The sequence below is a fragment of the Cervus elaphus genome, chromosome 11, assembly GCF_910594005.1.
Source record: "Cervus elaphus chromosome 11, mCerEla1.1, whole genome shotgun sequence".
In the NCBI taxonomy this organism is placed as follows: domain Eukaryota; kingdom Metazoa; phylum Chordata; class Mammalia; order Artiodactyla; family Cervidae; genus Cervus; species Cervus elaphus.
Genome location: NC_057825.1, coordinates 743550 through 771549, shown reverse-complemented (window position 1 = coordinate 771549; position 28000 = coordinate 743550). Strand labels below are relative to the sequence as shown.

At 60.2% G+C, this 28000-nt stretch overlaps 1 protein-coding gene across 18 annotated transcripts in view; it reads right to left on the bottom strand.

Moving 5' to 3' along the window:
* The window catches only part of EXD3 (exonuclease 3'-5' domain containing 3), an 84072-nt gene that overhangs the window by 30949 nt on the left and 25123 nt on the right, over positions 1 to 28000 (bottom strand). For 10 of the 18 annotated variants that reach the window (XM_043916217.1, XM_043916220.1, XM_043916221.1 and 7 more), the window contains exons 4-11: positions 22326 to 22390; positions 16771 to 16944; positions 16280 to 16447; positions 11394 to 11447; positions 9450 to 9589; positions 4256 to 4353; positions 771 to 844; positions 631 to 669 (exon numbers count right to left, since the gene is read on the bottom strand). In XM_043916217.1, the coding sequence (XP_043772152.1) occupies positions 631 to 669; positions 771 to 844; positions 4256 to 4353; positions 9450 to 9589; positions 11394 to 11447; positions 16280 to 16447; positions 16771 to 16944; positions 22326 to 22390 (812 nt within the window). Of the gene's footprint in view, positions 1 to 630; positions 670 to 770; positions 845 to 4255; positions 4354 to 9449; positions 9590 to 11393; positions 11448 to 14270; positions 14415 to 16279; positions 16448 to 16770; positions 16945 to 17201; positions 17333 to 19567; positions 19972 to 22325; positions 22391 to 28000 lie in introns of those variants that run through there. The other 8 variants (XM_043916209.1, XM_043916211.1, XM_043916210.1 and 5 more) reach the window with 6 other exon arrangements.

Sequence of the window (28000 nt, the reverse complement as noted above, 5' to 3'; positions counted from 1 at the left end):
AGGGGGGACCGGCCTTCCGGGCCTTGCCCGGGTCCGCGTTCCTCTCTGATGACTCACCGGCCCTGGCCCGCCACGCGGGGTGGGGGGAGGGCAGGCGCGGGTTGGCTCAGCACTGCCCCCCGCTGGCAGACCCCCGCGCGGGCACTCGGTGGGGAGGGCCCCGGTTCCCCGCCACTGCGGACTGCCCTGCACACGGCCCCCCAGTCCCCGGAGAGCCCACCTTCCTCCCAGGCCACTTTGCCTGGAGCTGGGGATGGTTCTGCACCGTGATGACCCCTGCCTCCTGCTCAGGACTGGGGACAAAGGCTGCAGGCCAGTGTCCTAAGGGGATGACAGACCCCAGCCTGGGACTGGACCTTCAGTCCGGCCCTCTGTGTCCCTGTATCACCCCAAGGGGCAGCTGCCTCCTTCTCAGGGTCCGTGGGCACCCCAGGCCTCAGATCACAGAGCCATGACAAACAGGGCGCCTGAGGACAGTCTAGAATTTTCTCTTGGTGAACCTCTCCGCACCCAGCACCTGGGAGCTCTGTCCATGGGGAGGGGAAGGAGGATCCTGGGCCCTCGGCCGTTCTGACTGTATCCCACCCTGCCCCACGGCGGGTCATCATGTGCCGGGGCCTCCAAGCTCACCTGCACCAGCTCAGCCCAGCTCTCCTGGGACATGGTTCTCTGCAAAAGTGGACACCAGTGTGAGCTTTCCTTTCAGCAGCTCCGGGAGCAGAGAGCAGGCCTCGCTTAGCGCTCCCTCCACCCCGCCCCGGTCCACGCACCTCCACCAGCCGCTTGTAGCACAGGTACCGCAGGGCAGCCAGGCGCTGCTGAGCGAGCACGCTGGGACACAGGGCTGAAAGAGAGGGTGTGCTCCAGCCGGGCTGGGTGGACAAGCGCGTGTGGGCCGGGCGCGGGGGCTCCCGCTGTCTTCCTGCCCTCCCACCCGGCACACTCCTCGCGAGTGGCCTTCACTCTGGCTGTAAAGGAGGGCGCCCCGGCCTGCCCTCCCTTGGGGTCTCCTGGAGCCACCTCTCGGGGCTTTCCTCCATTCTCTCCAGGCAGCTGGCACTTTTGTTTCTCCCCATGCCCCAGCACGCGTTTCTAGAGAAAGGGGCCCATCCTGCTCTGTGTTTACAAATTACGCTGACCTGTCAGCTACACCTTCACATTCTGTTCAGAGTCCACGGAGGCCCGGGAAGGGTGCCCACTGTCCACTCACCCCCTGTCCTCTTGCCAGCTGCTGCTCCTCCCTCCCGGGGTCAGCTGTCCTCGAAGCCTGGTGGTCTGGCGGGGTGCTGACCACAGAGCCTGCCTACCTTCAGGCCTCCACCAGACCCTGACCAGGACCCCCTGTTCTAGAGAGGTGTGGCCGCCCCAGTCACAGGGGCACGTCCTCAGGGAGCACCCTCACTGCAGGGACGCTGTCCGGGAGTGCAGAGGTCAGGGTTGCCTGGGGCCAGGGCCTGCCCACCACCCTGCAGCCTTCCCTCCCCTTTCCAGCTGAGGCAGGAACGCAGGACATCGAGGGACCATGTGCCCCATAGGCTGCTGGGGACAAGACTGCAGGAGGAAGGGATGGATGAATGAAGTGCTCAGCAGGAAGGGATGGTCAGGAAAGGGGGAAAAAGCAGCCAGAACTATTACAGAATTAAGTCTCCTTCCAGTGGAGACAGAAACCAGCTTTCCTGAAGTTTCTACAATGTTACACATCATTTTACCAATAAGATACTTTGTCAAAAGCCTATGGATACAGTATCACCTTCAGACCTCCTCTGCACTGCCTGGTTCATCTAAGCCCACACACCCCTCTGGGAAGCAGATCTTTTAAAGGAAAAGGTGGCAAGTGAGCCAGACTCAGCCACCCACCTCGGGCGGGTCCTGCTGACTCTGCCAGATGCCTGGGGGCTCCATCGGGATCCAGGCCCAGGTAGAGGGCTGGGTGCACTCAGGGCAGAGGGGCGAGCAGTGCTCACCCTGCATCACGTCTGACCGCCCTCCCACAGAAAGCGCAGGGTCTGCCCACTCAGAGGCCCACGGCAGAAGGGCAGCCGCAGAGCAAAAACGGCGTGGACTCAACATATGTGCAGAGTCCTGGGAAGAGACCAGAGCAAGGAAGGGGGAACAGGCGATCTCCAAAAGAAATAATGACCAAAACCTCCCAGGACGGATTGAAGACACCGATCCATAGATCCCCAAGTCCCATAAATCCCAAGCAAAAACAATAAAGATAAACCTCTAATGAGTCTCCTCACAGCGAAACTGCAGAACACCAAAGACAAAGGGAAGAGACTAAAAGTGGCCAGAAGATGAGAGGCTGCTTCCAAAGGTGAGAAGCTAGATTTCTTCTCAACAACACATTTCAACCCAATCAGAGGGCTGACATCACAGCAAGCATGGCCTCTAATCACTGTGAGATGAAGAGAAAACCAAAAATGTCACAGCTTGGAAATTACAAACACACTGCAAGTTCCTCTACAGGTAAAAGAAAAAAAAATTATAATGGAAATTAAAAACGTCTTGAGCTGAACAATAATAAAAGTAATACATATTGAAACTTGGGGTATATATTCAAGAAGAAAGGCCTAAGATTCAGTTAGTGGGTTGAGCAGGGCATACAACTGACAAGATCAAAAACACAAAAATCAGGGCAACAAAATCAGTAGCAACAAAATGAAAGGAAATATCTGGAGTGGGAGAAAATATTTGCAAACTATGTAAAGATAAGAGGTTAATAGTCAGACTATGTAAAGAACTCATAGAACTTAGTAGCAAAAAACCCGCCAAATAATCCGAATTTAAAAAACAGGCAGAGGAACTAAAGAGACATTTTCCCAAGGAAGATACAGAGATGGTCGACAGGCCAAGAAAATATGTTCAACATCCCTAATCTCCAGGGGAGCACAAGTCAAAACACAAAGAGGCACCACCTCACACCTGTCAGAACTGCCACATCAAAACGAACAAATAACAAACGCTGGCAAGGATGTGGGGGAAGGGGAGCCCCTGTGCTTTTCTTTTTTGGCTGCTCAGCCTACAGGATAATAGTTCTTCTACCAGGGATCAAACCTGTGCCTTCTGCGGGGGGAGTACAGAGCCCTAACCACTGCGCCGCCAGGGAAGCGCCCTTGTGCGCTGTTGATGGGAATGCAAATCATTGCAGCTACTATGGAAAACGCTGTGGAGGTTCCTCAAAAAAAATTAAACATGGAACTACCATACGATCCAGCTATTCCACTTCTGGGTGTTTATTCAAAGGCTATGGAATCACAGCCTCCAAAAGGTATCTGCACCCCTACGCTGACTGCAGAGTCACCCACGACCCCAGAGGCATGGAAGCCACCCGAGTGTCTACCCACAGATGGATGTACAAAGCAGCCCTGTTATAAACACAAGTGGAATATCACTCAGCCATAAGAAAGAAAGGGTATTAGGGACACTTTATGGCAGTACGTTTGGAACCATAAGTGAAACAGACAAAGTCCTTGAAAAGATCCACAGCTGAGTCAAGAGTCCTGTTTCCATAAGGAAAGGCAATCTAGATTCACAGGTCATTTCCACCAAACTTCTCAGGAAGAAAGAAGTCCAACTTTTACAAACACCCTCCGTGAAAAGAAAGGACACCCACTGTTTTCAGAGGCCAGCGTCATCTGTACACGAAGTTGGAAACAGACATCTCAGGAAGATGAAGTCTGAGTCCAGCTTCAGCTACGAACACAGACGCAAAGTCCTTTAAGTTAAAGCAAGGTTGGCAAGCCAGACCTGGTAGTGTAAACTTGGCGGAGACTCAGCCACAGCAGACACGTGAGGATCACTTAGCATTATGCAATCAGTCAATGCAACCCATCACATTAACAGACCAAAAGGGGAAACACACGGCATCTTCCCAAGAGGCGCAAAAAGAGGATCTGACACAATTCCACCTCTGTTTCTGATGAACACTCACAGACCGGAAGTGAGAAGAACTTCCATGATCATGAAGTGAAGCTAAAGACACTGTCAGTAAGACTGCTCCCCTGAGACGCAGGATGAGGGCGCTGTGCTCGCCGTGGGGGAGGGGCGCAAGTGCCATGCAGGCTCGGCGGTCCTCACCCATGGGGCCCAGACTCCCCGGGGGCTCCCCAGAAGGGCAGAGAGGCTGCTAAGTGTAGCAAGGAGACCTGGACGGACACTGACCAGACCGAACACTGGGAGGTGGTGGGCCCTGGACCCCCAGCAGCACCCGCCCAGCTCCTGCCCCCGAGCAGCACGTTGGGGGCTCACTCACCCGGATCCAGGCCGAACTGCTCCAGCAGCCGCAGCACCTGCCGACCCAGGGCTCTGGGGCTCAGCCTCTCCAGCCGCAGGCGCACGTGCGGGTACCGCCTGTGGGAGAGACGCAGCTCTGGTCAGCACTGCTTTCTCTCGGCTGATGCATTTCAAGGTCTTAATTTTCATCAGCATCATCATACATGTGCACAGTTCAGAAGCCAAGTTTTCCTCAAGGCTCAGAGGAAGGCAGCCCATCACAGCCCCCCGCTCAACAATTCTGAGATGGCTTAGATCTGTCCCGTGTTTCCAGGAACCGCCTGGCATGGTGGCCTCTGGAGGATTCAGCTCTAGGCGTTCTCCACGGAGGCCTCAGCATGGAAGGCTCCCCTCCCCAGACAACGACATCCTTGGTCCAGTTTGTTGGGCGCCAGCTGCTTTCACAGAATTATAGCCATGCAAGTATGACTGGTGGTGGGGTAATCCTTGCTGGTCTGATTGCTGCCTTAGCCACCTGTCATGAGGACGGAGTCACTCCCCTCCCCACCGCAAAGGGGACAGCCCCTCCCTGTCCAGGGCGCCCTGCACCTCTCCTGCCTCCAGACTGCAGCCAAGTGACTCTGCGGGCAGCTCCCTGGGGCCAGGAATCGACCTGGGTATGGTGCCCTTCAACTCACACTGCACTGGAGGGCTGGTCGGCAGAAGCAACTCTCCATTTGCACTGGACATTTGCTGCTCCAGGAACCCGGAGCCCGACTCCTACTCTTTCTGAGGGTTCAAGTCCTGGTCCTTGGTGTGGGTCTCTCTCCATCCACTCAGGACTGTGTCTGGAGTGAATTCCTCCACATTTCCCTCTTTCTTTCTGGAATCCCCATTATTTGGATGCTGGGTGTTCTTGACAAAATCTGTTGGCTTTTTTTTTTTTTTTTTTAAACCTTTCCTCTCTGATTTTCCTTCTTTGGAAAGGCTAGGAAGAATCTTCAGGTTTATCTTCCAAACCTTTTACTGAGAGTTCCAGTCCCATCCTGCCATCACGTTTCTATGGACAAGTCTGCTCTGAGTCCCGAAGGCACTCTTTGCACAGTTGTGGGGTTTATCCTGGACACGGAATCTCTCTGAAGATCTCAGTTACAGCTTTCATACTCATCAAGTGCTCTTCTACTTCCTCTGGGCTCCAGGCAGGCTGGCCAGAGTTCCCCGAGCCCTGACTGGGTCCCTCTGCACAGGCAGCTTTTTGGGGTAGAAACTGACAAACTGATCCCAAAATCCATATACAAATGCAGAGGGTCCAGAATAAGACAAGAACAATTTTGACAGAGAAGAAAAGCATGGGAGGCTCACCTGTCTGACTCAGGGCTGCTACAAGACCACAGCGGTCAAACAGGTGGTACAGACAGAGCAGTGGAACAGGCCAGAGACCTACACGTGTGTGCACAGCCGACGGAGGCACACGTGTGTACACACCTGAGACCCCAGCCCCAGCCCCAGCCCCAATCCCTAATCCTCTGATTGTCTGCATTTTGGCCCCTGTTCCAGAATGTCACGCAGCAGGAATCTCCTTTCACTTTGTAATCTTCATCTAAGTTTCCCAAGTATCCTTTCATGACTTAACAGCACGTGTCCTTCTAGCTCTGAATAGTATTCAGCTGTGTTGATGGGCCACAGTTTACTTATCCCTCCAGCTACTGGGGGTTTCTTAGGTGGTGATAGTGGTAAAGAACCTGACTGCCAATGCAAGAGACGTAAGAGATGCGGGTTTGATCCCTGGGTTGGATAGATGCCCTGGAGGAGGGCATAGCAACCCACTCCAGTATTCTTGCCTGGAGAATCCCATGGACAGAGGAGTCTGGTGGGCTACAGTCTGTAGGGTTGCAAAGAGTCAGACACGACTGGGTGACTTAGCATGCCCACATGTCAGCTACTGGAGAACATCTCGGTTCCCTCCAGGCTTTGACAACTATGAATAGTGTTGCTATGAGCACTCAAGTACAGGTTTTTGTGTGGACAGGGGTTTTCAGTGCCTTTGGGTAAATACCAAGGAACATGATGGGTTGTCATAACATGAAAATGTGCTTAGTTTTGTAAGAAGCCACCAAACTGTCCTGCAAAGTGGCCACACCATTTTGCATCCCCACCTGCAGTGATGACAGTTTCTGTTGCTCCACATCCTCACCAACACTCGGTGGTGTCAGCTTCTGTCCCTTCTAGCAGGGGTGGTGGTGTCAGCTTCTGTCCATGCTAGCAGGGGTGCGTGGTGTCAGCTTCTGTCCAAAATCCTAGCAGGGGTGCGTGGTGTGAGCTTCTGTCCATGCTAGCAGGGGTACGTGGTGTGAGCTTCTGTCCATGCTAGCAGGGGTGGTGGTGTCAGCTTCTGTCCATGCTAGCAGGGGTGGTGGTGTCAGCTTCTGTCCAAAATCCTAGCAGGGGTGGTGGTGTCAGCTTCTGTCCCTTCTAGCAGGGGTGCGTGGTGTCAGCTTCTGTCCCTTCTAGCAGGGGTGCGTGGTGTCAGCTTCTGTCCCTTCTAGCAGGGGTGGTGGTGTCAGCTTCTGTCCATGCTAGCAGGGGTGCGTGGCGTCAGCTTCTGTCCAAAATCCTAGCAGGGGTGGTGGTGTCAGCTTCCGTCCCTTCTAGCAGGGGTGCGTGGTGTCAGCTTCTGTCCATGCTAGCAGGGGTGCGTGGTGTCAGCTTCTGTCCATGCTAGCAGGGGTGCGTGGCGTCAGCTTCTGTCCATGCTAGCATGGGTGCGTGGTGTGAGCTTCTGTCCCTTCTAGCAGGGGTGCGTGGTGTGAGCTTCTGTCCCTTCTAGCAGGGGTGCGTGGCGTCAGCTTCTGTCCCTTCTAGCAGGGGTGCGTGGTGTGAGCTTCTGTCCATGTTAATAGGGGTGCGTGCTCATGATTCAATTTGCATTTCCCTGATGACATATGATGTACAGCATCTTTTCATGGGCTTATGCATCATCTGTGTATCTTCTCTGGTGAGGCGTCTATTTGGGTCTTTGGTCCACCTTTTAAATCAGGTTGTTTGTTTTCTTACTGCTGAGTTTTAAGAGAACTTTCTGTATTTTTGGATAACAGTCCTTTACCAGATGTGAATTTGCTAATATTATCTCACACTCTGAGTTTGTATATTCATTTTTCTTGATTAACACTTTAACATGTCAATTGATTTGATTGATAATTGTTTTTTTTTTTTAGTATTTTTGCATCTGTGCTCATGAGATACACTGGAGTATAACTTTTCTTTCTCCTAATGTCCTTTTCAAGTTTTAGTACCAAGGCTTAAACTAGCTGATAAAACATGCTGGGATGTGCTCTTTCTTTTTATAGTCTCTGAAAAAAATTTTTGTAAGATTGATATGCTCTCTTCCTTAAATGTTTGAAGGAATTCACTAGTGAAGCCATCTTAGCCTAAAGTTTTTTTGTGGTGAAGTTTTAAACTACAGATTCAATTTATTTAATTGAATGGTGAAGGACAGGGAAGCCTGGCGTGCTGCAGTCCATGGGGTTGCAGAGTTGGACACGACTGAGTGACTGAACAACTACAAAGGACTACTCAAATTTTCTATTTTTTGGTTTTGTCAACTATGCTTTGCAAGAATTTGGTCTATTACATCTAAGCTGTCAAATATACTTGCATTGTTGTAAACATTTATTATCATTTACTGTCTCTAGAGTCTGTAGTGATGTTATCCTTTTCTTTTCCGATATGGGAGATCTGTATTTGTATCTTCCTTTCTTAGCATCTCTTTATCATCTTTATCACTGTTGTGCCTAAATCAGTTATCTTACTGGGAGTTACAAGATGGAGATTCCGAACTTGATTGTTCCTTTCCATGTATTAGCTGGCACAACAGAGTAAAGGAGAGCTTTCCTCCCCATCTTCTTGCATAAAACATGGTGGAATGTGCTCTTTCTTTTTATAGTCTCTGAAAGAACTTTTGTAAGACTGGTACTGTTTTTCCTTAAATGTCTGAAGGATTCACCAGTGAAGCCATCTGAGCCTAAAGACTCCTGCGTGTTTACGAATCCAAGGTGTTGTGCTCTGCTACCGTCTTTTACTCTATTACTGTTTCCATTCTTAGTCTATTCCCCACAGAGCCTGTGTTTCTTTTAGTGAAGAATGTTCCCTAGGAGCCAAGATCTCATTGCTGGATGTGCTCATTCCTACAGGGTGACACTGCTTCTGAACCCTTTCAGGGCATAGAATGAGAACATCTTTTAAAAAATCATTAATTTAAGACAATATCTGCAGTTAAATCTAACCCTGAGGATCCTCCCACTTCTTGCCTGTGTCTCCCTTCGTCCCCATCTGCACACACTTATTGCTCCACCTGTTTCCCTCTCGTTTCTGACACATAATGAGAGCAATGGCAGCCATGTGCCACGTGCCTGGCCTGCTGCTTTGTCCGTCCCATAGGAGCTGAAGTCACAGCGGCCCCTAGAGACAGAATCAGCCCCATTTTATGGATGAGAAAACAAACCCAGAAATGGGAGTGACTTGCCCAATGGCTCCAGGGAAGGGAGGGCCCCGGGAGACCTGCCACCAGAGCCCAAGGCCTGACTCTCAAGTGAGACGGTCAGGGCTGTGTGGTGCCAGGACAGGGCACCCAGACGTGGGACCAGTGCTGCCGCCTGCTGACGGACAGGTGCCCAGGGAGCCTGGGCAGCCTCAGCGCCACTTCCCCTCACCCACCCCCAGGGAGGCGGAAGGAAGCCCTTCTTCCAGATGCCCATGCGCAGGTGACACCCTGGTGTCACACACACAGACACGCACACACATGCACACACACAGGCACATGCACATGCAGGCGCACACACACACACACGCATGCATGCACACACACACACACACATGCACGCACACATGTGGGCTCCCTGCTGGCATGCTGCCTTTTCTCTGTAACTGCCAGCACTCCATACAGGTTAATTAGACAAAGGAAGGAACAGAGGGGTCAGTGCCTGGATGAGAGGTGCGACCTCAGGACCGTGGAAGGAAGGGGCCCCCGGGGGAGAACTATTTCTGTCTGACTCACAGCAGTTAGGTCCCTCTGAGCGTGGCTGCCGGAGTCAGGCCCCTGGCTCCAGAAGCAGGCCCCTTGCTGACTGGCTGGGACTCAGCGGGGTGAAGGCGGGCGGGGCGGGGTGTGTGGCGGCTCCCCCACAGGCCTGCTGCCCGTCGAGCCCCACCCCCACCCTGGGCCCCGTGGAGCTCACCTGGTGACGACCCTGATGTCAAAGCCGGGCTGGCACCAGGAGTCCATGAGGGTCAGCAGCCTCCGCTGGAGGTGGGGCAAGCTGTCCACGTAGCGCTCTACGAGGTCCACCTTGTCCTGCAGGAGCAGGGGCACACACATCTGCGGGGAGACACCCACTCAGGCCACGGCTCCGGCGCAGCTGAGACCCAGACTCACCGCCAGCCCAGCACAGGGAGTGGCCAGGGTGTCGGTGCCAAAGGGCCCAGAGGCTGGTCTGTGCAACTCGCCTCCCCTGGGGGGCTCAGGGGCCCCGCTGCAGTCTGAAGGCCCACCCACTGCGCCTAGCCATGCCCCACGCCCGGGCCCCTGCACACACACACACACACACATCCACGTGTATTCACACACCCCAGTGCACACACACACATCCACGTGTATTTACACCCCCCCAGTGCACACACACATGCACACACACACATCCATGTGTGTGCACATCCCTCAGTGCACACACACACACACACATCCACATATATTCACACACCCCCAGTGCACACACACATGCACAACACATACATCCATGTGTGTGCACACACCCCCAGTGCACACACACACACACACATCCACGTGTATTCACACACCCCCAGTGCACACACACGTGCACACACATATCCATGTGTGTGCACACACACTCCAGTGCACACACACATGCACAACACACACATCCATGTGTGTGCACATCCCTCAGTGCACGCACACACACACACATCCACGTGTATTCACACACCCCCAGTGCACACACACATGCACAACACATACATCCATGTGTGTGCACACACACTCCAGTGCACACACATGTGCACACACACACCCATGTGTGTGCACACACACTCCAGTGCGCACACACATGCACAACACACACATCCATGTGTGCACACATCCCTCAGTGCACACACACACGCACACCCCCCCAGTGCACACACACACTCCTGAGTGCACACACATGCACACATCCATGTATGTTCACACACACATGCACACACACACCCATGTGTGTACACCCCCAATGTGTGTGCACACACACCCCCATGCACAGACATCCATGCTCACACACACATCCATATGTGCACACACACACCCATGTGCACACACAGACACCCATGTACATACACACACACCCATGCTCACACACACACATACACACACAGGCCCTGGTGCTCCTTAGGCCATCCCTGGGGGGCTCTGTGGTCACCCTCATCTCCACTGTGAAGGATTAGAGGCTCAAACAGGCCTGGGGGCTCCTGGGGGAGCCCTGTTGTCCCTGAGCCAGTGGGGGGGTGCTGTGGGCTGGGGAGGAGGAGGAGCAGGGTGGAGATCAACCACCGGCCGCGGCCCTGGTGGCCCAGAAATGCTGGTTGTGTCAAGATGGCTCCAGCACGTGCCCTGGTGCACGCTCACAAGATCCCCTAAGCTGCCCAAGCTCCTGGGAAGCCCCAAGGGAGCCCCTGGCCATGGTATTGGGCCTTGGAAGATACTGGCCACCCCCCTTGGAAGAACCAGACCTCTAAAGGTGCCCAGAAATCTCCTCACCTGCCCTCCCCTCCCCCACGTGGCTGTGTGGAGACCAGACGGTCGTGGGCCCATCTGCCAGGCCAGGGCTCTAGGCGCACAGTCCTCATGGGGGCGCCCACTCCTGAGAACCCCTCAGGCCACCCCAGAGCTTGGCACGCCCCTAGTGACTGGCAGCTTTTTGAGCTTGCTATACCAGCCTGTGATGGCTCACAGGCACTCACTGGCCCCTCCCTGGCCCTCCTCACATAATCAGGTGGTCACATGTGACCCCTGCCCTCCAGCACCTCAGCTCCACCTGTGGGAACAAAGCCCACAGCTCAGTGGTGGGGACCCTCCCTAAACCATGCTTCTGGAGGCTTAGACATGATCTGATCTACATGAGAAAGACTCTCACCTTCTCCACGTCGAGATCTGCCTGCAGCTGCAGCTTCGTGCCCAGCACGATGGCCTGGGAAACACAGAGGGTCAGGATTACACGGGGCCAGGGGATGGGCAGTGCCCCGGGGGTGAGGACTGTACCCAAGGGGCTCCCGCCCTTCCCCATGGCCCCCAGGTGCCTCCAGTCACTGTAGGGGCAGCCACTGGCCTGTTCAGTTCCAGCCATGTGGCCTCAGGCCAAGGGGCCTGGAACCAGGAAGCATCCCAGTCCACAGGCCCCTGTGCCAAGCCAGGCTCCATGTGTGCTGTGGGGTGGCTGGAACGACCCCTGTGTCCCCCCTCACCCAGCTAGGGTTCAATGTAGATGGGGCCTCGAGGTGCTTGCTGGGCAGGGGGCCTGGGTCAGGGGTTGCTGATGAGAGGGTGGATGGAGGGAGGGGCAGGGCCTCCATCACCCACCCACGGAGCCTGGCAGGGTGTGGACTGCTGTCCCCACTCCTCCCAGAGGCTCCCCCACCGGCCCAGGAATGTGCCCGGCACAGTTATTCACAGTACCCCCAGGGAGGGCCGGTGGGGCTCTGTGCGCTCTGGACGCCTGAGGGACTGCAGCCCTGACCTGCCAGGCTCTTCCCGACCTCTGAGCGCTTTCCACAAGCCACAGCGTGCGCCCCAAAGCGACTCAGAGTCTGTCTGATGGAGCGGGCTGACCCCAGGCCCAGGGCGGCAGGCCGGGTGCTCGGTGCATCGGGGGCATGCAGAGAGCTGCCCTGGGATCCATAGAGTAAGTGGCTCTGAAGCCACGGGCTCGCAGGCAGTCCCTCAGATGGGGCAGGGTGCGCGACCCTCCCCGGACTCTGCAAAGAAGACCGGGCGGCCCTGAGCGCCCGCACGTAGCAGGCCGCGCTGCTATTAATAATTTCCATACATCGCGCTCCCATTATGAGCAAAAATAACTGGCCAGGCGGCCCGGCCCCGCCCCCCGCAGCTCACAGAAAGGCCCAAAATAGCGGCCTGGGAAAGGAGCTCCGGCAGAGGCCGGGATCGCGGGGCGGGGGGCGCGGGGCTGGGGGACTCTCCCTGCGCGGCGCTGACCCGGCGCCCCGCGGCCTGGCCGGAATCCAGGAGCTCAGCCTCAGCCAGGCCCCGGGGGGCCCAGGGCCAGGGGAGAGGGGTGCGGGGCTTGGGGGAGGGGGAAAGGCAAAAATAGGGGAGGTGGTGGGCCAGGAAAGGGGACGAAGGCCTGGGGCGGGGCTGGGGCCAGCCGGGTGGAGGAGCGGGTGCAGGGCTGGGGGCGGGGCCAGGTGTCCCTGCAGCCTCACTGGATGCTCTGACCTCTTCTGGGTAAGAGACCCTCAGGAAGTTGAGGGGGCTCTGGAACCCGCCCAGAAGGGTGGAGTGCACACACTGGACACACCACGTTCAGACCCCGTTAGAGCCCCGCCACCAGCATCCTGGCTTCCAGGCTCCCGCAGGGCCAGCATCTGGACCCAGGCTCCCTCAGGACAGGCGGGTTGGAGAAGGGGCGTGGGCGGGAGGACTGGGGGCCTGGGACCCTCTGCGCTCCAGGCCAGGCCCTGGGCAGTGGCCTGGGAGAGGACGGCAGAGGCAGCAAGGGGAGCCCCTGACTCCTCACCACTCTCCAGGGCAGCTGGCCTCCATCACCCGAGGGTCTGGCTCCTCAGCAGGCCACCCCCATCCAAGAACTCTGAGCCCCAGAACCAGCCTCAGACTGGAGGGGCAGCCTGGGGTAATGGCCCAGGTCTTGGTCCGGTGGGGGCAAGGGCGGGCCAGGCACTGCCCCTCAGAGCAGCAGGAGGACAGTCTGCAGAGTCCACCGCCCCAGACCCTTCTCTGTAGGCCACACCCCCCTCCCTCCCTCTTTTCTCTCCTTCCATCCTCCCCCTCTCCCTCCCCCTCCCAGGAGACAGAAAGGCCAGGGGCCCACTGTGCCGACCAGGCCTGGGAGGCTCACACGCTGGCCTGCAGTCAGGGCCCTGGTCCCGGCGTCCACTGGCAGGGCAGAGTGCGGGGCCGCGGAGCGGGGCAGGCGGTGCTCAGTGTCTGGCCCTGCCCACCCAGGTGTGTGGTCAGACCTGCCTGTGAGAGGTGCACACCCCTGGGCACAGGGTGATGCCCCCAGAGGGCCTGGGAGCCCTTCTCTCCTGCCTGCTTCCTCCACGGCAGCCAGCCCCTGACCAGGCCCGCCAGAGCTGTCTGTGCACCCAGGCTGCCCTCTTTCGGCCAGGCGGCCTGCGTGGGCACAAGGGTGTGGCCGGAGCACCGGGGCTGGAAGGCCAGGGACTCCCCTGGGGACTGGCTGAGAAGGGTCCTCTCTGCCCCCTAGCCCTGGGGGTTGTGGCCTGGAGGCTGTGGGTGGCAGCAGAACCATCTCCTCCAGGAAGCCCCACCTTGGTTCTGTTGGGTCAGGCTGCTCATGGCTCACCCGTCACGCAGGCCCTGAGGGTGGGGGAATCGCCTGCTGAGCCAGGGGCCTGGGACCTGCCCCAGGCCAGGCTGGGGAGCCACAGTGGGAGGAGGGTAGGGGACGAGACCAGGGCTGGGCCACCTGGCACCTTGCCATCATCGCTGACCTCCACCCAGGAGGCCAAGAGTGGGCTGCTGAGAAGAGGGCTGCCCTGGGCTGGGTCAGGGTGGGGCAGTGGGAAACAGCTCAGGCCCCAGAACTGTGGCTTTGGTGAAAAGTAACTAAGACCAGAGGGGCTGGGGCGGTGACAGCGGGAAGGGCAGGCACGCAGGACCCCGACCGGCCAGCAGGGCCCGGGGCAGGTGCCCAGACCCCAGGACCGACCTGCCTCCCACCCCCACTGCTTGCCATGGGCCTGCCGCCAAGGGGCCTTTTTTTTTTCTTTTTTAAGCAAAGCTATCTTTTTACCTTGATAAGCTGTTTAAAAAACGTAAATAAAATAACTCGGCAGACAAAAGCCGGCATTCACGCGGCCGGAGCCGCCACCGCCCTCGACATGAAATATCGCAGCACATGAAGCCGTGAGTCCCCGCTAATCCGAGCGGACAGGCCTGAAGGCGGCCCCTCGGCGGCGCGGCGCGGGCACTGGAGCGTGCACCGCCTGCCGGGCCCGCCTGCCGGGACAATGGCCTTTCTTCGCACGCGGGGCCCGCGCCGGACAAGAGCGCTCTTTGTGTGCCAGTCCAGCCTCGGAGCGCGAGGGGGGGCGCATTCCGCCGTCCAGACGCTCTCTGAAAGGCCCGAGTGTAACAGGAGACGCGACACACCGGCCTGCCTCTTCCCCGCGGCCGGGCCGCCGGGCCGCCCCGCACCGCCGCGTTGTGACTGCGCGTCCTCCGCCTGCCCGCCCGCCCGCCCGGCGCGCGCCTCCGTTCCAAGGGGCCTCCCCTTCGGGGAGGGGGAGCGCGGGGTGGACCTGGGACCTCCTGGGCGCCGGCAGTACCGTCCCCTGGTGTGTGGGCTCGCCTTCGGGCCCCACGAGGCAGTGGCGGAGGCGAGTCCTGAGCGGCCTCTGGACCCCTGGACGCTAGACTCATCCCCCAGGGAGGCGGCCCCTCGGAGCGGGGCGCCCGCACCTCAGGTGCAGCAGCCGCTGGGATCTCAGCCGGGTGCCCGGCCTCCCGCCGCCGCCCCGCCCACCCACCTCAGCGGAAGTTATCGCCAGAGCACCCGCCTTGCCCAGGGACACCGAGAGCACGACTTCAGCGCTCCTCTTCATGTCGGAACCCTCTGGGCTTAAACGAGAACCAGCTCTGCTCACAGAGGAATCAGCAAAACCGCCGAGCTTCCAAAAGCCCCCGGAGTCCCACCAGAGGCCAGCACTCCTAAGCCCACACGCCCCCCTGAGCCAGCCCTACCTCCTACAGGGGAGCAAAACACCACCCCTCCGCCCTCCCCGCCCTCGGCCACACGCATCACACACACTGGGAGCTCCTGAGCGACTGACACGGCTGAGACTCTGGACCCCCACACTGGAATGACACCCCACACCCGATCTTCTGAAAAGGACGCGTGATGTGCCAGGGCTGGTTCCTGGTGGGGGCTGGGGGGCTGGGGCTGGCAGGATGGTGACAGCGGGGATCTGGCAGGACCTGAGGGAGTCTATCCCTCACAGGGTCCCCACCACTGACCCGACCCAGTCCAGAGTGGCCCAGCAAACAGGCACGGGTGGACCCCACCCAGAGAGAGTGCAGGCCCCTGGCTCCAAGGCAGACACCCTATAGACAGCTGGACACCCAGGCCCAGAGGCAAAGCGGCCAGTCCTCCAGCCTGTCGTGGCCGCGACCCGTGGTTCTAGGAAGGGCCTGTCCTCAAGCAGAGGGGCCTCGGCTCCTGCCCATGGGCTCCATGCCTCCAGGCTGTGCCAACAGGGGCTGGGTGAGCAGGGGTGAATCGGCAGGGGCAGGAGGAGAAAGCAGGCCCAGGGTCTGGCCTGGGCCCTGGGTGGCCTGGGTGGGCAGAGACTGTGGCAAGCTTCTCCCATCCCTACGCCCCCTCCCCGCCCACACTCGGAATTAATAACAAAGGAGTGTGGGCCACAGCCGTGTGGGTTCCTGGGTCAGAACCTGGCGTCCCCACGCTGCTGACCAAGCGTGAGAGGCTGGCGGGCACCTGGGAAGAAAGGACCCTGGCACATGCTGTAGACCAGGCAGGATGTGGGGGGCTGTGTCTAGACCTCTCAACGGGTCAGTGTCAGGGTGCCCAGGACCCCCACGCCAGGCATGAACCTGGGCTGGTCCCGGGGGACTGGTCCCCTGCACCCCAGACCTGTGGCCTCTGCACAGCCCCCAGGGTAGAGGGGACACTTCCAGAGTGGGCGTCTCGCCCCCAGCCTGGCTCTCACCCACCCCACTGACCCACATGGAGGCCCGGCCCGTGGAAGAGAGGCCCAGAGCCACAGGGAAGGGCTCACTCACCTCTTTGAACTTGCCCTCCTGGTGCAGCCGGTGAATGTGAGCCAGCACGGGGCTCCGGTCTGCGTCCTGCAGCTGGAAGATGCTGACCAGCGGCTCCACTAGGCTGAGGGGGCCCTCAGTGAGGAGCCGGACTGCACGGACCTGCAGCGGCTTCAGTGCTGGGTCGCCCTGGAGACCCCAGACCTGACCTCAGTGGAGGCGGCAGCTGTGGCCAGGGTCTTGAGGCCTGATGTGGGCAGGGGGCATGGTGCCTGGGTGGGCCTAGTGTGGGGCGGCCAGCGCCTGAAGCCTCAGGCTGGTGGGTGGATTTTGTGGGTGAGCAGGGGCACAGACAAGGGAGCCGAGGCTGCCTGGCACATGGCTGTTAGAGGCCCACCCACCGTCGGTGACCCCCGTGGGCTGCCGGGGCCAGGTCAGGTGGGCGTGGGGCCCCATGTGGAGGGCTGGACGGGGTGAAAGGGAACAGGCCCTGGGCCGAGGGCGGGGCTCACCTGGGTGGGCCCCGGGCGCGGCTGTGCCTGCAGCCAGCGCTCCAGCTCGCGGGCCACCCAGGCCTCCAGTGAGGGGCCCTGCCCCCCGAAGCCCCGGCTGGCGTCCAGCATGTCCAGAAGAGTGGCGAGCGGGTCATCCAGGGTGGCGAACCCCTTCCAGGCTTCCTCCCGGAGCTGTGGAGACACAAGGCCCCACTGTGGTGAGCCCTCACCACCAGCCCTCCCACCAGAGTGGAGCTGCCCACCTTCCCCGCCAGCTGCGCCATCCAGGCGGATGGCCCTGCAAAGGCCAGGCTTGCTTCCCGGGCCAGAAGCTGGGTGGCACCCCTCTGCGCCCTGACCACCTGAGTGGTATGCATGGGACGTGGCAGTGGGCCTAACAAATGACAGGAGACAGAGAAAAGGAAGGAGAAACCCAAACTGAAACCTGCCTTCTGTTTATCTTCCTAGAGACACGTAAGAGCCGAACGAGACAAACACGTGTGTCTCCGCCCGCCATGTCCAGGGGAGTGGCGAGCATCACGGTGTCCTTTACGTGGCCAGCGGGGACCCTGAGCATGGCCAGCCCCTCACCTCCAGCCCCACAGAGGGTGTGCAGGCAGCCATGGGCCAGGGCAGGGGCTGGAGGAAGAGACCCCCCCACCCCACTCAAGGCCACAGAGAAGAAAGGTTTTCCCAGGAAGCCCCCGTCCTGGGACCGGGATGTCAGAGCACTGAGTGCAGAGCATCGCCAGGAGGAAGGCTGCCTCGAGGACCCTGTGAGCCCACGGAGCCCCCCACCGCGGAGACGGGCAGAGCGCAGGGCTAGCTCTTCCCTCTGAGGTGTCCAGTCTGCCCCTGGATGGACTCTCCCGTGCCAACCTGCAGAGGCCTGGGAAGGGCAAGGGAGGCGGCGCGTCCTCCGGAGGTCAGGCTCTGCTCCCTGGCCGGCCCGAGGCTCTGACCTCAACAACTGGGGGTTGGCTTGCTCACCCTCCCCCGAGATACCCTGCAGTGCAGCAGCTTCCAGGGCCCCATCCTGCTGCTGCCAGACACGGGGCCCTCGACCGAAAGTACTCAGGGGAAAGGGGTTGGGGGCAGAGACACTGCCTCACACTCAGAGCAGAAACGGCCAGGCACCTTCCCCAAGACCACAAGGAGCAGGCAGTCCCTCTGCCTTCCCTGAGACCCCCGAGGAGCGGGCAGTCCCCCCACCTTCCCCGAGACCCCTGAGGAGCGGGCAGTCCCCCCCATACCTTCCCCGAGACCCCCGAGGAGCGGGCAGTCCCCCCATACCTTCCCCGAGACCCCCGAGGAGCAGGCAGTCCCCCCGCACCTTCCCCGAGACCCCTGAAGAGCGGGCAGTCCCCCCATACCTTCCCTGAGACCCCTGAGGAGCGGGCAGTCCCCCCATACCTTCCCCGAGACCCCTGAGGAGCGGGCAGTCCCCCCATACCTTCTCTGAGACCCCAGAGGAGCGGGCAGTCCCCCCATACCTTCCCCGAGACCCCCGAGGAGCAGGCAGTCCCCCTGCACCTTCTTCGAGACCCCAGAGGAGCGGGCAGTCCCCCCATACCTTCTCTGAGACCCCAGAAGAGCAGGCAGTCCCATTGCACTGTCTCCAAGACCCCCGAGAAGCAGGCAATGTCCCCCAACTTCCCCTAGACCCCCGAGGAGCGGTCAGTCCTCCTGACTTTCCCCGAGACCCCAGAAGAGCAGGCAGTCCCCCACCACATTCCCTGAGACCCCTGAGGAACGGGCAGCCCCCCATCTTCTCCGAGACCCCGGAGGAGCGGGCAGTCCCCCCAGACCTTCCCTGAGACCCCGGAGGAGCGGGCAGGCCCCACACCTTCCCCAAGACCCCGGAGGAGTGGGCAGTCCCCTTGCACCTTCCCTGAGACCCCCAAGCAGCAGAGTCCCCCTCACCTTCCCCAAGACTCCTGAGAAGTAGGCAAGCCCCCCCACCTTCTCTGAGACCCCCGAGGAGCGGGCAGTCCCCCCACACCTTCCCCGAGACCCCCGAGGAGAGGGCAGTCCCCCCCACCTTCTCTGAGACCCCCGAGGAGCAGGCAGTCCCCCCGCACCTTCCCCGAGACCCCCAAGGAGCGGGCAGTCCCCCCGCACCTTCTCTGAGACCCCTGAGGAGCGGGCAGTCCCCCCGCACCTTCTCTGAGACCCCTGAGGAGCGGGCAGTCCCCCCGCACCTTCTCTGAGACCCCCGAGGAGCAGGCAGTCCCCCCACCCTCCCTGAGACCATCGTGGACATGGCCGTCGCCCGACCAGGTGCCGAGACAGGAGCTGCGCCCTGGGGTCTGCAGGTCTGGCTCACACCTTGCAATCGTGGAGGGCCCAGGGACGCCTGGACCTGCTCTGGTGTTGCCCAGAGAGTGCAGACCTCCCCGCAGTCCCAAGACCTCCCCAGGGCCCTGCTGACAAAGCCCGCGTCTCAGCCCTCCCGCCACAAGATTGAGCAATGGAGATGCAGTCATCAGCGAGGCCAGGGGCCCTCTACCTTCTGATGCCCTCACCATGGCCCCGCCGCCCTCTGATGCCCTCACCTGGGCCCCGCCGCCCTCTGACCCCCTCACCAGGGCCCCGCTGCCATCTGACGCCCTCACCTGGGAAAGCATTCTTTAGGCCCGAGACCCCCGGTGTCACCCCCTTCCTGCCTGTGTGAGCCTTTCCCCCACAAACACCTCTGCCATGCTCAGCCTGGGGCTCAGGGGCCACCGTTGGGTGGCAGGTCTCAGCAGGGGCATGGCTGTGGCCCCACCCTGGGTGGGCTCCCCAGGACGCTCCTAGAGCGACATCCACTCACGTCCTTGTGACTTTAAACCCGCTGTTCTCTGGCCACTGGGCAGGGCTCGCAAGGACGAAACGCGGACTCTTCCTCGAGCGTCGGGTGGATGCTGTCTGTGAGGACCCCAGGCCACCAGGCACAGTGAGCACAGGGGAGACCCCAGGCTGCCTTGGGGTGCCAACACAGGGCCGGGGCCCCCGGGGGGTTTGCGTGTGTGCTCAGGGGGTCAGTCCTGGGGACGCCTCTGGGCCTGGCCCTTGGCCACCAGAAAGGATGGGCTGCACTGAGATGAGCCCCTGTGAAAACCGCAGGCCTCGCGGGGAACACCCACGGGAGTGACGACCACCGCGGGGCGATCAAAGCTCCAAGAGTAAACGATGACAAGATACCAGCTTGGGAGCGAAGGCAGAAAAGAAACACGTCTGAAATTATGAGAGAGAAGAGCTATCAGCCCTAAGTGAAGGATAAGACACGCTGGCCCTAAGCAGATGCCGCGGCCGTGGGGGGATCGCCCACACTGGGCCCGGTGTCCCTGGCCACGTGGCCCCTCACCCCGCTCCTGGGCATGCTGGGTGCAGCGTCCACGCTGACAGCCCTTCAGGCCCGGCCCTGAGGCCCCGGCTGACCCCTCCCTGCCTCCTTCCCTTGGCCCCTCCCTCTCCTGACCCCCACCCAGCTGGGACCTGGGCACAGCCCCTCCTTCCTACTCACATTCAGGGGTGAAGGCACAGCCCCCCCGACTGCAGTGGGCTTGGGCCAGGGCCCCAGAGGGCCTGTTAGCACCGCTGGGCTCCGGCCCCGTGGGGCTGCGCTGCGCCCAGGAGTGAGCGTTCCCAGCAGTCTCCAGGGTGCAGGCCTGGGCCCCCCCGTGGGGAGCGCCGCCCCCGCCCACCCCCACCCCATTTCCCCTGGGGGCTCTCAGGCCTCCCGCCCGGCCCCCTCCCGCCCCCAGGCCTCAGCGCTGTGCCTGCTTGGCCTGTCCCTCCAGTCCCTGCTGACTGCCTCTTACAGGCTCAACCACGGACCCCGCTGCCTCCTCACAGGGCTCCCAGGAGTCCTGTAGGCTCCGCCCCACAGCCCTGAACCGCCCTGAGGCCCCCGCCCTCCCGGGCCCCCTGCTCGTCTTACGCCCAGGGGCTCGGCCAGCACACCTCCCGCCGCCGCCCTGGAGGCCGGGGCAGGGAGGGGGCAGTGGGCACGTCTGCCCCACCCCTCGAGGCCCCGCAGGGGCCCCGCCCCCGGCTTGTGGCTGGGCCTCAGGCCTCACGCACGTCTGATGACACTGGGCAGCGTGTGCCGGCCACGAGCGGGGGCCCAGGGCGAGCTCTGGAGCGTGAACATGTGATCTCTCCTGGCGGGACACCAGCCCCAAACAGGGAACTCGGAGCATTTACATAAAGGACCACAGTACAAGCCTGGCCCCCACAGAAGCCAGAGCAGGGACCAGGTGCCTTCCCGGCCAGGAAGACGGGCCGGCGGGTATCAAGACACAGCCCCGCGTCTCTTTGGAAATGAAGAACACGCTGGTCAAGGGGAGACAGTGAAAATCAGACAGCAGAAAGGATGACAGAATCCGAGGCGGAATCCGAAACATCAAACGAGGACGACAGACTCGGGCAGAGGAGGGGAGGGAGAAGCTGGTGGCATCGGCAGCAGAGACGCCTGGGCCCACTGCTTGGGCGTCCAGCGCCTGAGGCAGTCAGCCCTGGGGGGTGGGGGCAGGCAGGGGCCGCGCTGCCCTCAGGGTCGCGGGACCGGAGGGGCCTCAGCCCAAACCGTGCTGACGCACAGGAAGCGGGCACTCCTCTGGGAAACAGGTCCGGAAGTGGAAGCTCTGCCCGAGTCGCCCCAGGGAGACCTGGGTTTCACAGGCACGTCCCGGCCCCCAGCCCGGCCCAGGCGGAGCCCCGCGGCGACCGGCGGCGGGGGACAGACAGGCGGCTCTCCCGGCTGCTTCATCGACCCGACAGGAAACGCAGTCCCCCCTGCGGCAGGCAGGCGCGTCTCGGCAGGAAGGCCTCACAGCTCCGTGGCCCAGCTTCCTGAGTCTCCCTCAAAGCTACGGGGCACGGAATCGGGAAATCAAGAAGCTTCTGGTTTTTGCAGAAGCACTGGATTTCTCCAGCTAACAACCGGAGCCAGCTGTTGACAGGCCTACTCGAGTCGGGGGAGGCCACGCAGCTCGGACCTGCAGGGGCTTGTCCAGACAGAAGGCTGCCTCGTGCCCTGGGAAGCCCCATGAGCCTCTCCGGCTCACAGACAGGCCTCCCCTGCACGCCCGTGGCCTTCCTGGAGCTCACCGGCCCTGGGGTCACGGGGTCGGTGGGGGGTGCGGGTAGGGAGGCCAGGCTGGCCCGAGAGGATGGGTCCCCCCCACAGCCACGCATGGCTCCTGCAGCCCGCGCCCCCCGGGGACCAGGGCCGCCTCACTCCTCAGTGCCTCAAGGGAGCTCGGTGCACGGAGGAGCAGCCGAGGGCCAGTACTGGTGCCAGCCGGGGGCTGAGGCTGAGCTGTCGTCCTGCAGGGCCCCCATGGGACCTGCTGTGTGGGGCCCAGTGGCCGTGGAAGACCCTGGCTGCTTGCCGGCCAGACCACACACACGGCTGTCCTCCAGGCCTTCCGGCAGAGGAGGCAGACCGCGAAGCCCAGCAGGCGCCCCCGCTGCCCGCGGCTGGTGGTGGCACCGCCCTCTCCTCCTGCTCCGTGAGTCCAGCAGGCCGTGTCTCCCAGCCACAACCCCACGTGACCCCCAGAGCCTTTGCCGAGGCGGCTCACCTGTCGCAGCTCCCTAGTGGACCACAGCGTCTGCAGGGTCTGCAGGAACAGGCGCGGGTCCTGGCCTGGGGGGACAGGGCAGGGCTGTGGAGAGACTGCGTGCGGCGGGGAGCCCCTCCCTAGGCCTGGCCTGCTCCCCAGGCAGTGGGGCTTCCCGCAGTGCCCACTGCGGGGCTTCCAGCTCAGCTCAGGGAGCCCGGACTCGCATTCCTGCCGCAGTGGGCCCCTGGTCCGTGTGAGCGGGGAGGCCTGCGGTACTGACCCGGCCTGGGGGCACCCCCCCCATCCACAGCCCACTGTCTGGCCTCCGGCCCCTGCTGAGGCCCAACGTGGTCCTGGCCTCTGCCTCCCTGTCCTCCCTCTGCCCTGTCCTGCCCTCGGCGAGTCCCACCCAGGCCCAAGTCCCAAAGCTTCTCCGCTCCCTGCTGCAGAGCGGGGCGTGGGGTCCCGGAGTGGGCGCCTGCTCAGCCCAGTGCTGCCCAGGGCGGCAGGGGTCCAGGTCACCCTCAAGCGGGAAGTCAGTGCCCTCAGGCCAGGTCCCAGGTTAGGGCCAAGGAGGGCCGGTGGTCCGGGAAAAGACACGGCTGCCTGCTCTGGGCTTGGGAAAGGAAGCCGCTTCTGAGGCTGGGGCCTGGGGACCAGCTCTGAGCTGCCCGTGGCCACCAGCGCCCCCTGGCTGCCTGCCTACTGGGCCTCACCCTCTGTGCCCTGCGGTCAGGGCTCCCGCTCCCCATGCCCTCGCCCTCACTGCAGCCCAGCAGCCTCCGCAGCACCTCCTCCCAGCCCACCCCACCTCCGTCCCCTGCCCCAGCCAGAGCCTGCAGGCCCAGCCCATCTTGCCTTGCAAGTTCTGCTGCACGGATCTGGGGGCCGTCCCCTGTCCAGCCCCCATGAGAAGCTGCAGACGAACCTGATTCTTTCCCATCAGGGCCCAGGGAGGGTGGGCGTGAGACCCGCCAATGGGGACGGGGCTATGGGGGGGCCCCGCCCCAGTCCAGGTGGGAGGAGCACCTGGCCCTCAGGCAGGACCTCGGGGTCAGACTCAGGACCGTGGTCCACACCCAGGGGAGCAGGAGCCCAGGTGGCCACACCTGCAAGGCCACTTGAGAGTCAAGGAGCAAAGGGCAGCAGCCGCTCCGCAGGGAGCCGGGTGGACGGACGGAAAGACGGGAGACCCGAGCCACAGGCCCCGAGGACACGGGCTCGCAGAGAAGACAGGGGCCATGGGGAACCCCAGAGGCCACAGGAGAGTCTGTCCCAGAAAGCAAGGCCGGCTGACAACTGCAGGCCCGTCTGCCCAGCTCACACTGCAGCACGGGAGGAAAGTCACCTGAGCCTCTCACTGGACACACAAGTGTCTCAGGTAAACGCGATAACTTGTGAAGAGTGAGTGTAGTTACAATTGAAGATATAACCCAGCAAACTAGGAAGAAAAGGAGCATCCTAATCCAGAGAAAGGGTGTCTATAAAAACCCTCCGCAAACGGAGGCCTCAGTGATGAAAGCTTCCCCTGAAGCGGAAACACGAGGAGGAGCCCGCCGTCCACTTGACGTGACCCTGGGGAAGTGCCAGTGCAGAGCAGACAGGCGGAAGCTTTTAAGGTCACAGAACATAGAGCAAAAACATTAAAACATCGGCACTCGGAAAACACTCTCTGCTCCCTTCAGACAATGAAATATACAGCACGAAAGACATGAGCTCTCAAGCTACCAGAAGGAGGAAACATGAAAGCAAACTATTGACAGAAGCCTCTGTACACAGTACGAATCTAACTCTCTGAGGTGCTCTGTCTGACAGGGGACTGTGTGATGGGGGGGACTGTGTGTGATGATAGACCGTGTGGGATGGGGGGACTGTGTGTGATGATAGACTGTGTGTGAAGGGGGACTGTGTGGGATGATAGAGTGTGTGTGATGGGGGACTGTGTGTGATGGGAGGACTCTGTGATGGGACTGTGTGTGATGATAGAGTGTGTGTGATGGGGGACTGTGTGTGAAGGGGGGACTGTGTGTGCGGGGGGACTGTGTGTGATGATAGACCGTGTGGGATGGGGGGACTGTGTGTGATGATAGACTATGTGTGATGGGGGGACTGTGTGTGATGATAGACTGTGTGTGATGGGGGGACTGTGTGTGATGGGAGGACTCTGTGATGGGACTGTGTGTGATGATAGAGTGTGTGTGATGGGGGGACTGTGTGTGATGATAGACTGTGTGTGATGGGGGGACTGTGTGTGATGATAGAGTGTGTGTGATGGGGGACTGTGTGTGATGATAGACTGTGTGTGGGGGGGACTGTGTGTGATGATAGAGTGTGTGTGATGGGGGACTGTGTGTGATGGGAGGACTCTGTGATGGGACTGTGTGTGATGATAGACCGTGTGGGATGGGGGGACTGTGTGTGATGATAGACTATGTGTGATGGGGGGACTGTGTGTGATGATAGACTGTGTGTGAAGGGGGACTGTGTGTGATGGGAGGACTCTGTGATGGGACTGTGTGTGATGATAGAGTGTGTGTGATGGGGGGACTGTGTGTGATGATAGACTGTGTGTGATGGGGGGACTGTGTGTGATGATAGAGTGTGTGTGATGGGGGACTGTGTGTGATGATAGACTGTGTGTGGGGGGGACTGTGTGTGATGATAGAGTGTGTGTGATGGGGGACTGTGTGTGATGGGAGGACTCTGTGATGGGACTGTGTGTGATGATAGACCGTGTGGGATGGGGGGACTGTGTGTGATGATAGACTATGTGTGATGGGGGGACTGTGTGTGATGATAGACTGTGTGTGGGGGGGACTGTGTGTGATGATAGAGTGTGTGTGATGGGGGACTGTGTGTGAAGGGGGACTGTGTGTGATAGGGGGACTGTGTGTGCGGGGGGACTGTGTGTGATGATAGACTGTGTGGGATGGGGGGACTGTGTGTGACGGGGGGACTGTGTGTGCAGGGGGACTGTGTGTGATGGGCGTGTGTGTGATGGGGGGCTGTGTGTGATGGGACTGTGTGTAATGATAGACTGTGTGTGATGGGGGACTGTGTGTGATGGGGGACTGTGTGTGATGATAGACTGTGTGGGATGGGGGGAATGTGTGAGTGATGGGGGGACTGTGTGATGGGGGGACTGTGTGTGATGATAGAGTGTGTGTGATGGGGGACTGTGTGTGACGGCGGGCTGTGTGTGATGATACACTGTGTGTGATGGGGGGACTGTGTGTGATGGGGGACTGTGTGTGATGGGGGGACTGTGTGTGATGGGACTGTGTGTGCTGGGGGGCTGTGTGTGATGGGGGGACTGTGTGTGATGATAGAGTGTGTGTGATGGGGGACTGTGTGTGATGGGTGACTGTGTGTGATGATAGACTGTGTGGGATGGGGGGACTGTGTGTGATGGGGGACTGTGTGTGATGATAGACTGTGTGGGATCGGGGGACTGTGTGAGTGATGGGGGGACTGTGTGTGATGGGGGAATGTGTGTGACAGGGGGACTGTGTGTGACGGGGGGACTGTGTGTGATGGGACTGTGTGTGCTGGGGGGCTGTGTGTGATGGGACTGTGTGTGATGATAGACTGTGTGTGATGGGGGACTGTGTGTGATGGGGGACTGTGTGTGATGATAGACTGTGTGGGATGGGGGGAATGTGTGAGTGATGGGGGGACTGTGTGATGGGGGGACTGTGTGTGATGATAGACTGTGTGTGATGATAGACTGTGTGTGAAGGGGGACTGTGTGTGATGGGGGGACTGTATGTGATGATAGACTGTGTGGGATGGGGGACTGTCTGAGTGATGGGGGGACTGTGTGTGATGGGGGGAATGTGTGTGACAGGGGGACTGTGTGTGACGGGGGGACTGTGTGTGATGGGAGTGTGTGTGATGGGGGACTGTGTGTGATGGGACTGTGTGTGATGGGACTGTGTGTGATAGGAGGAATGTGTGAGAGATGGGGGGACTGTGTGTAATGGGGGGGTGAGTGATGGGGGGACTGTGTGTGACGGGGTGACTGTGTGTGATGGGGGACTGTGTGTGATGGGGGACTGTGTGTGATGATAGACTGTGTGGGATGGGGGGAATGTGTGAGTGATGGGGGGACTGTGTGATGGGGGGACTGTGTGTGATGATAGACTGTGTGTGATGATAGACTGTGTGTGAAGGGGGACTGTGTGTGATGGGGGGACTGTGTGTGATGATAGACTGTGTGGGATGGGGGACTGTCTGAGTGATGGGGGGACTGTGTGTGATGGGGGGAATGTGTGTGACGGGGGGACTGTGTGTGATGGGGGGACTGTGTGTGATGGGAGTGTGTGTGATGGGGGACTGTGTGTGATGGGACTGTGTGTGATGGGACTGTGTGTGATGGGAGGAATGTGTGAGAGATGGGGGGACTGTGTGTAATGGGGGGGTGAGTGATGGGGGGACTGTGTGTGACGGGGTGACTGTGTGTGATGGGGGGCTGTGTGTGATGATAGACTATGTGTGACGGGGGACTGTGTGTGATGGGGGACTGTGTGTCATGGGGGGCTGTGTGTGATGTGACTGTGTGTGATCAGACTGTGTGTGATGGGGAGACTGTGTGTGATGGGACTGTGTGTGATGGGGGGACTGTGTGAGTGATGGGACTGTGTCTGATGGGGGGCTGTGAGTGATGGGACTCTGTGTGATGGGGGGCTGTGTGTGATGATAGACTGTGTGTGACAGGGGACTGTGTGTGATGGCACTGGGTGTGATGGGGGACTGTGTGTGATGGGTGGACTGTGTGAGGTGGGGACTGTGTGTGATGGGGGGACTGTGTGTGATGGGGCTGTGTGTGATGGGGGGACTGTGTGTGATGGGGCTGTGTGTGATGGGGGACTGTGTGTGATGGGACTCTGTGTGATGGGGGGCTGTGTGTGATGATAGACTGTGTGTGACAGGGGACTGTGTGTGATGGCACTGGGTGTGATGGGGGACTGTGTGTGATGGGTGGACTGTGTGAGATGGGGACTGTGTGTGATGGGGGGACTGTGTGTGATGGGAGTGTGTGTGATGGGGGACTGTGTGTGATGGGACTGTGTGTGATGGGACTGTGTGTGATAGGAGGAATGTGTGAGAGATGGGGGGACTGTGTGTAATGGGGGGGTGAGTGATGGGGGGACTGTGTGTGACGGGGTGACTGTGTGTGATGGGGGACTGTGTGAGTGATGGGGGGACTGTGTGTGATGGGGGAATGTGTGTGACAGGGGGACTGTGTGTGACGGGGGGACTGTGTGTGATGGGACTGTGTGTGATGGGGGGCTGTGTGTGATGGGACTGTGTGTGATGATAGACTGTGTGTGATGGGGGACTGTGTGTGATGGGGGACTGTGTGTGATGATAGACTGTGTGGGATGGGGGGAATGTGTGAGTGATGGGGGGACTGTGTGATGGGGGGACTGTGTGTGATGATAGACTGTGTGTGATGATAGACTGTGTGTGAAGGGGGACTGTGTGTGATGGGGGGACTGTGTGTGATGATAGACTGTGTGGGATGGGGGACTGTCTGAGTGATGGGGGGACTGTGTGTGATGGGGGGAATGTGTGTGACGGGGGGACTGTGTGTGATGGGGGGACTGTGTGTGATGGGAGTGTGTGTGATGGGGGACTGTGTGTGATGGGACTGTGTGTGATGGGACTGTGTGTGATGGGAGGAATGTGTG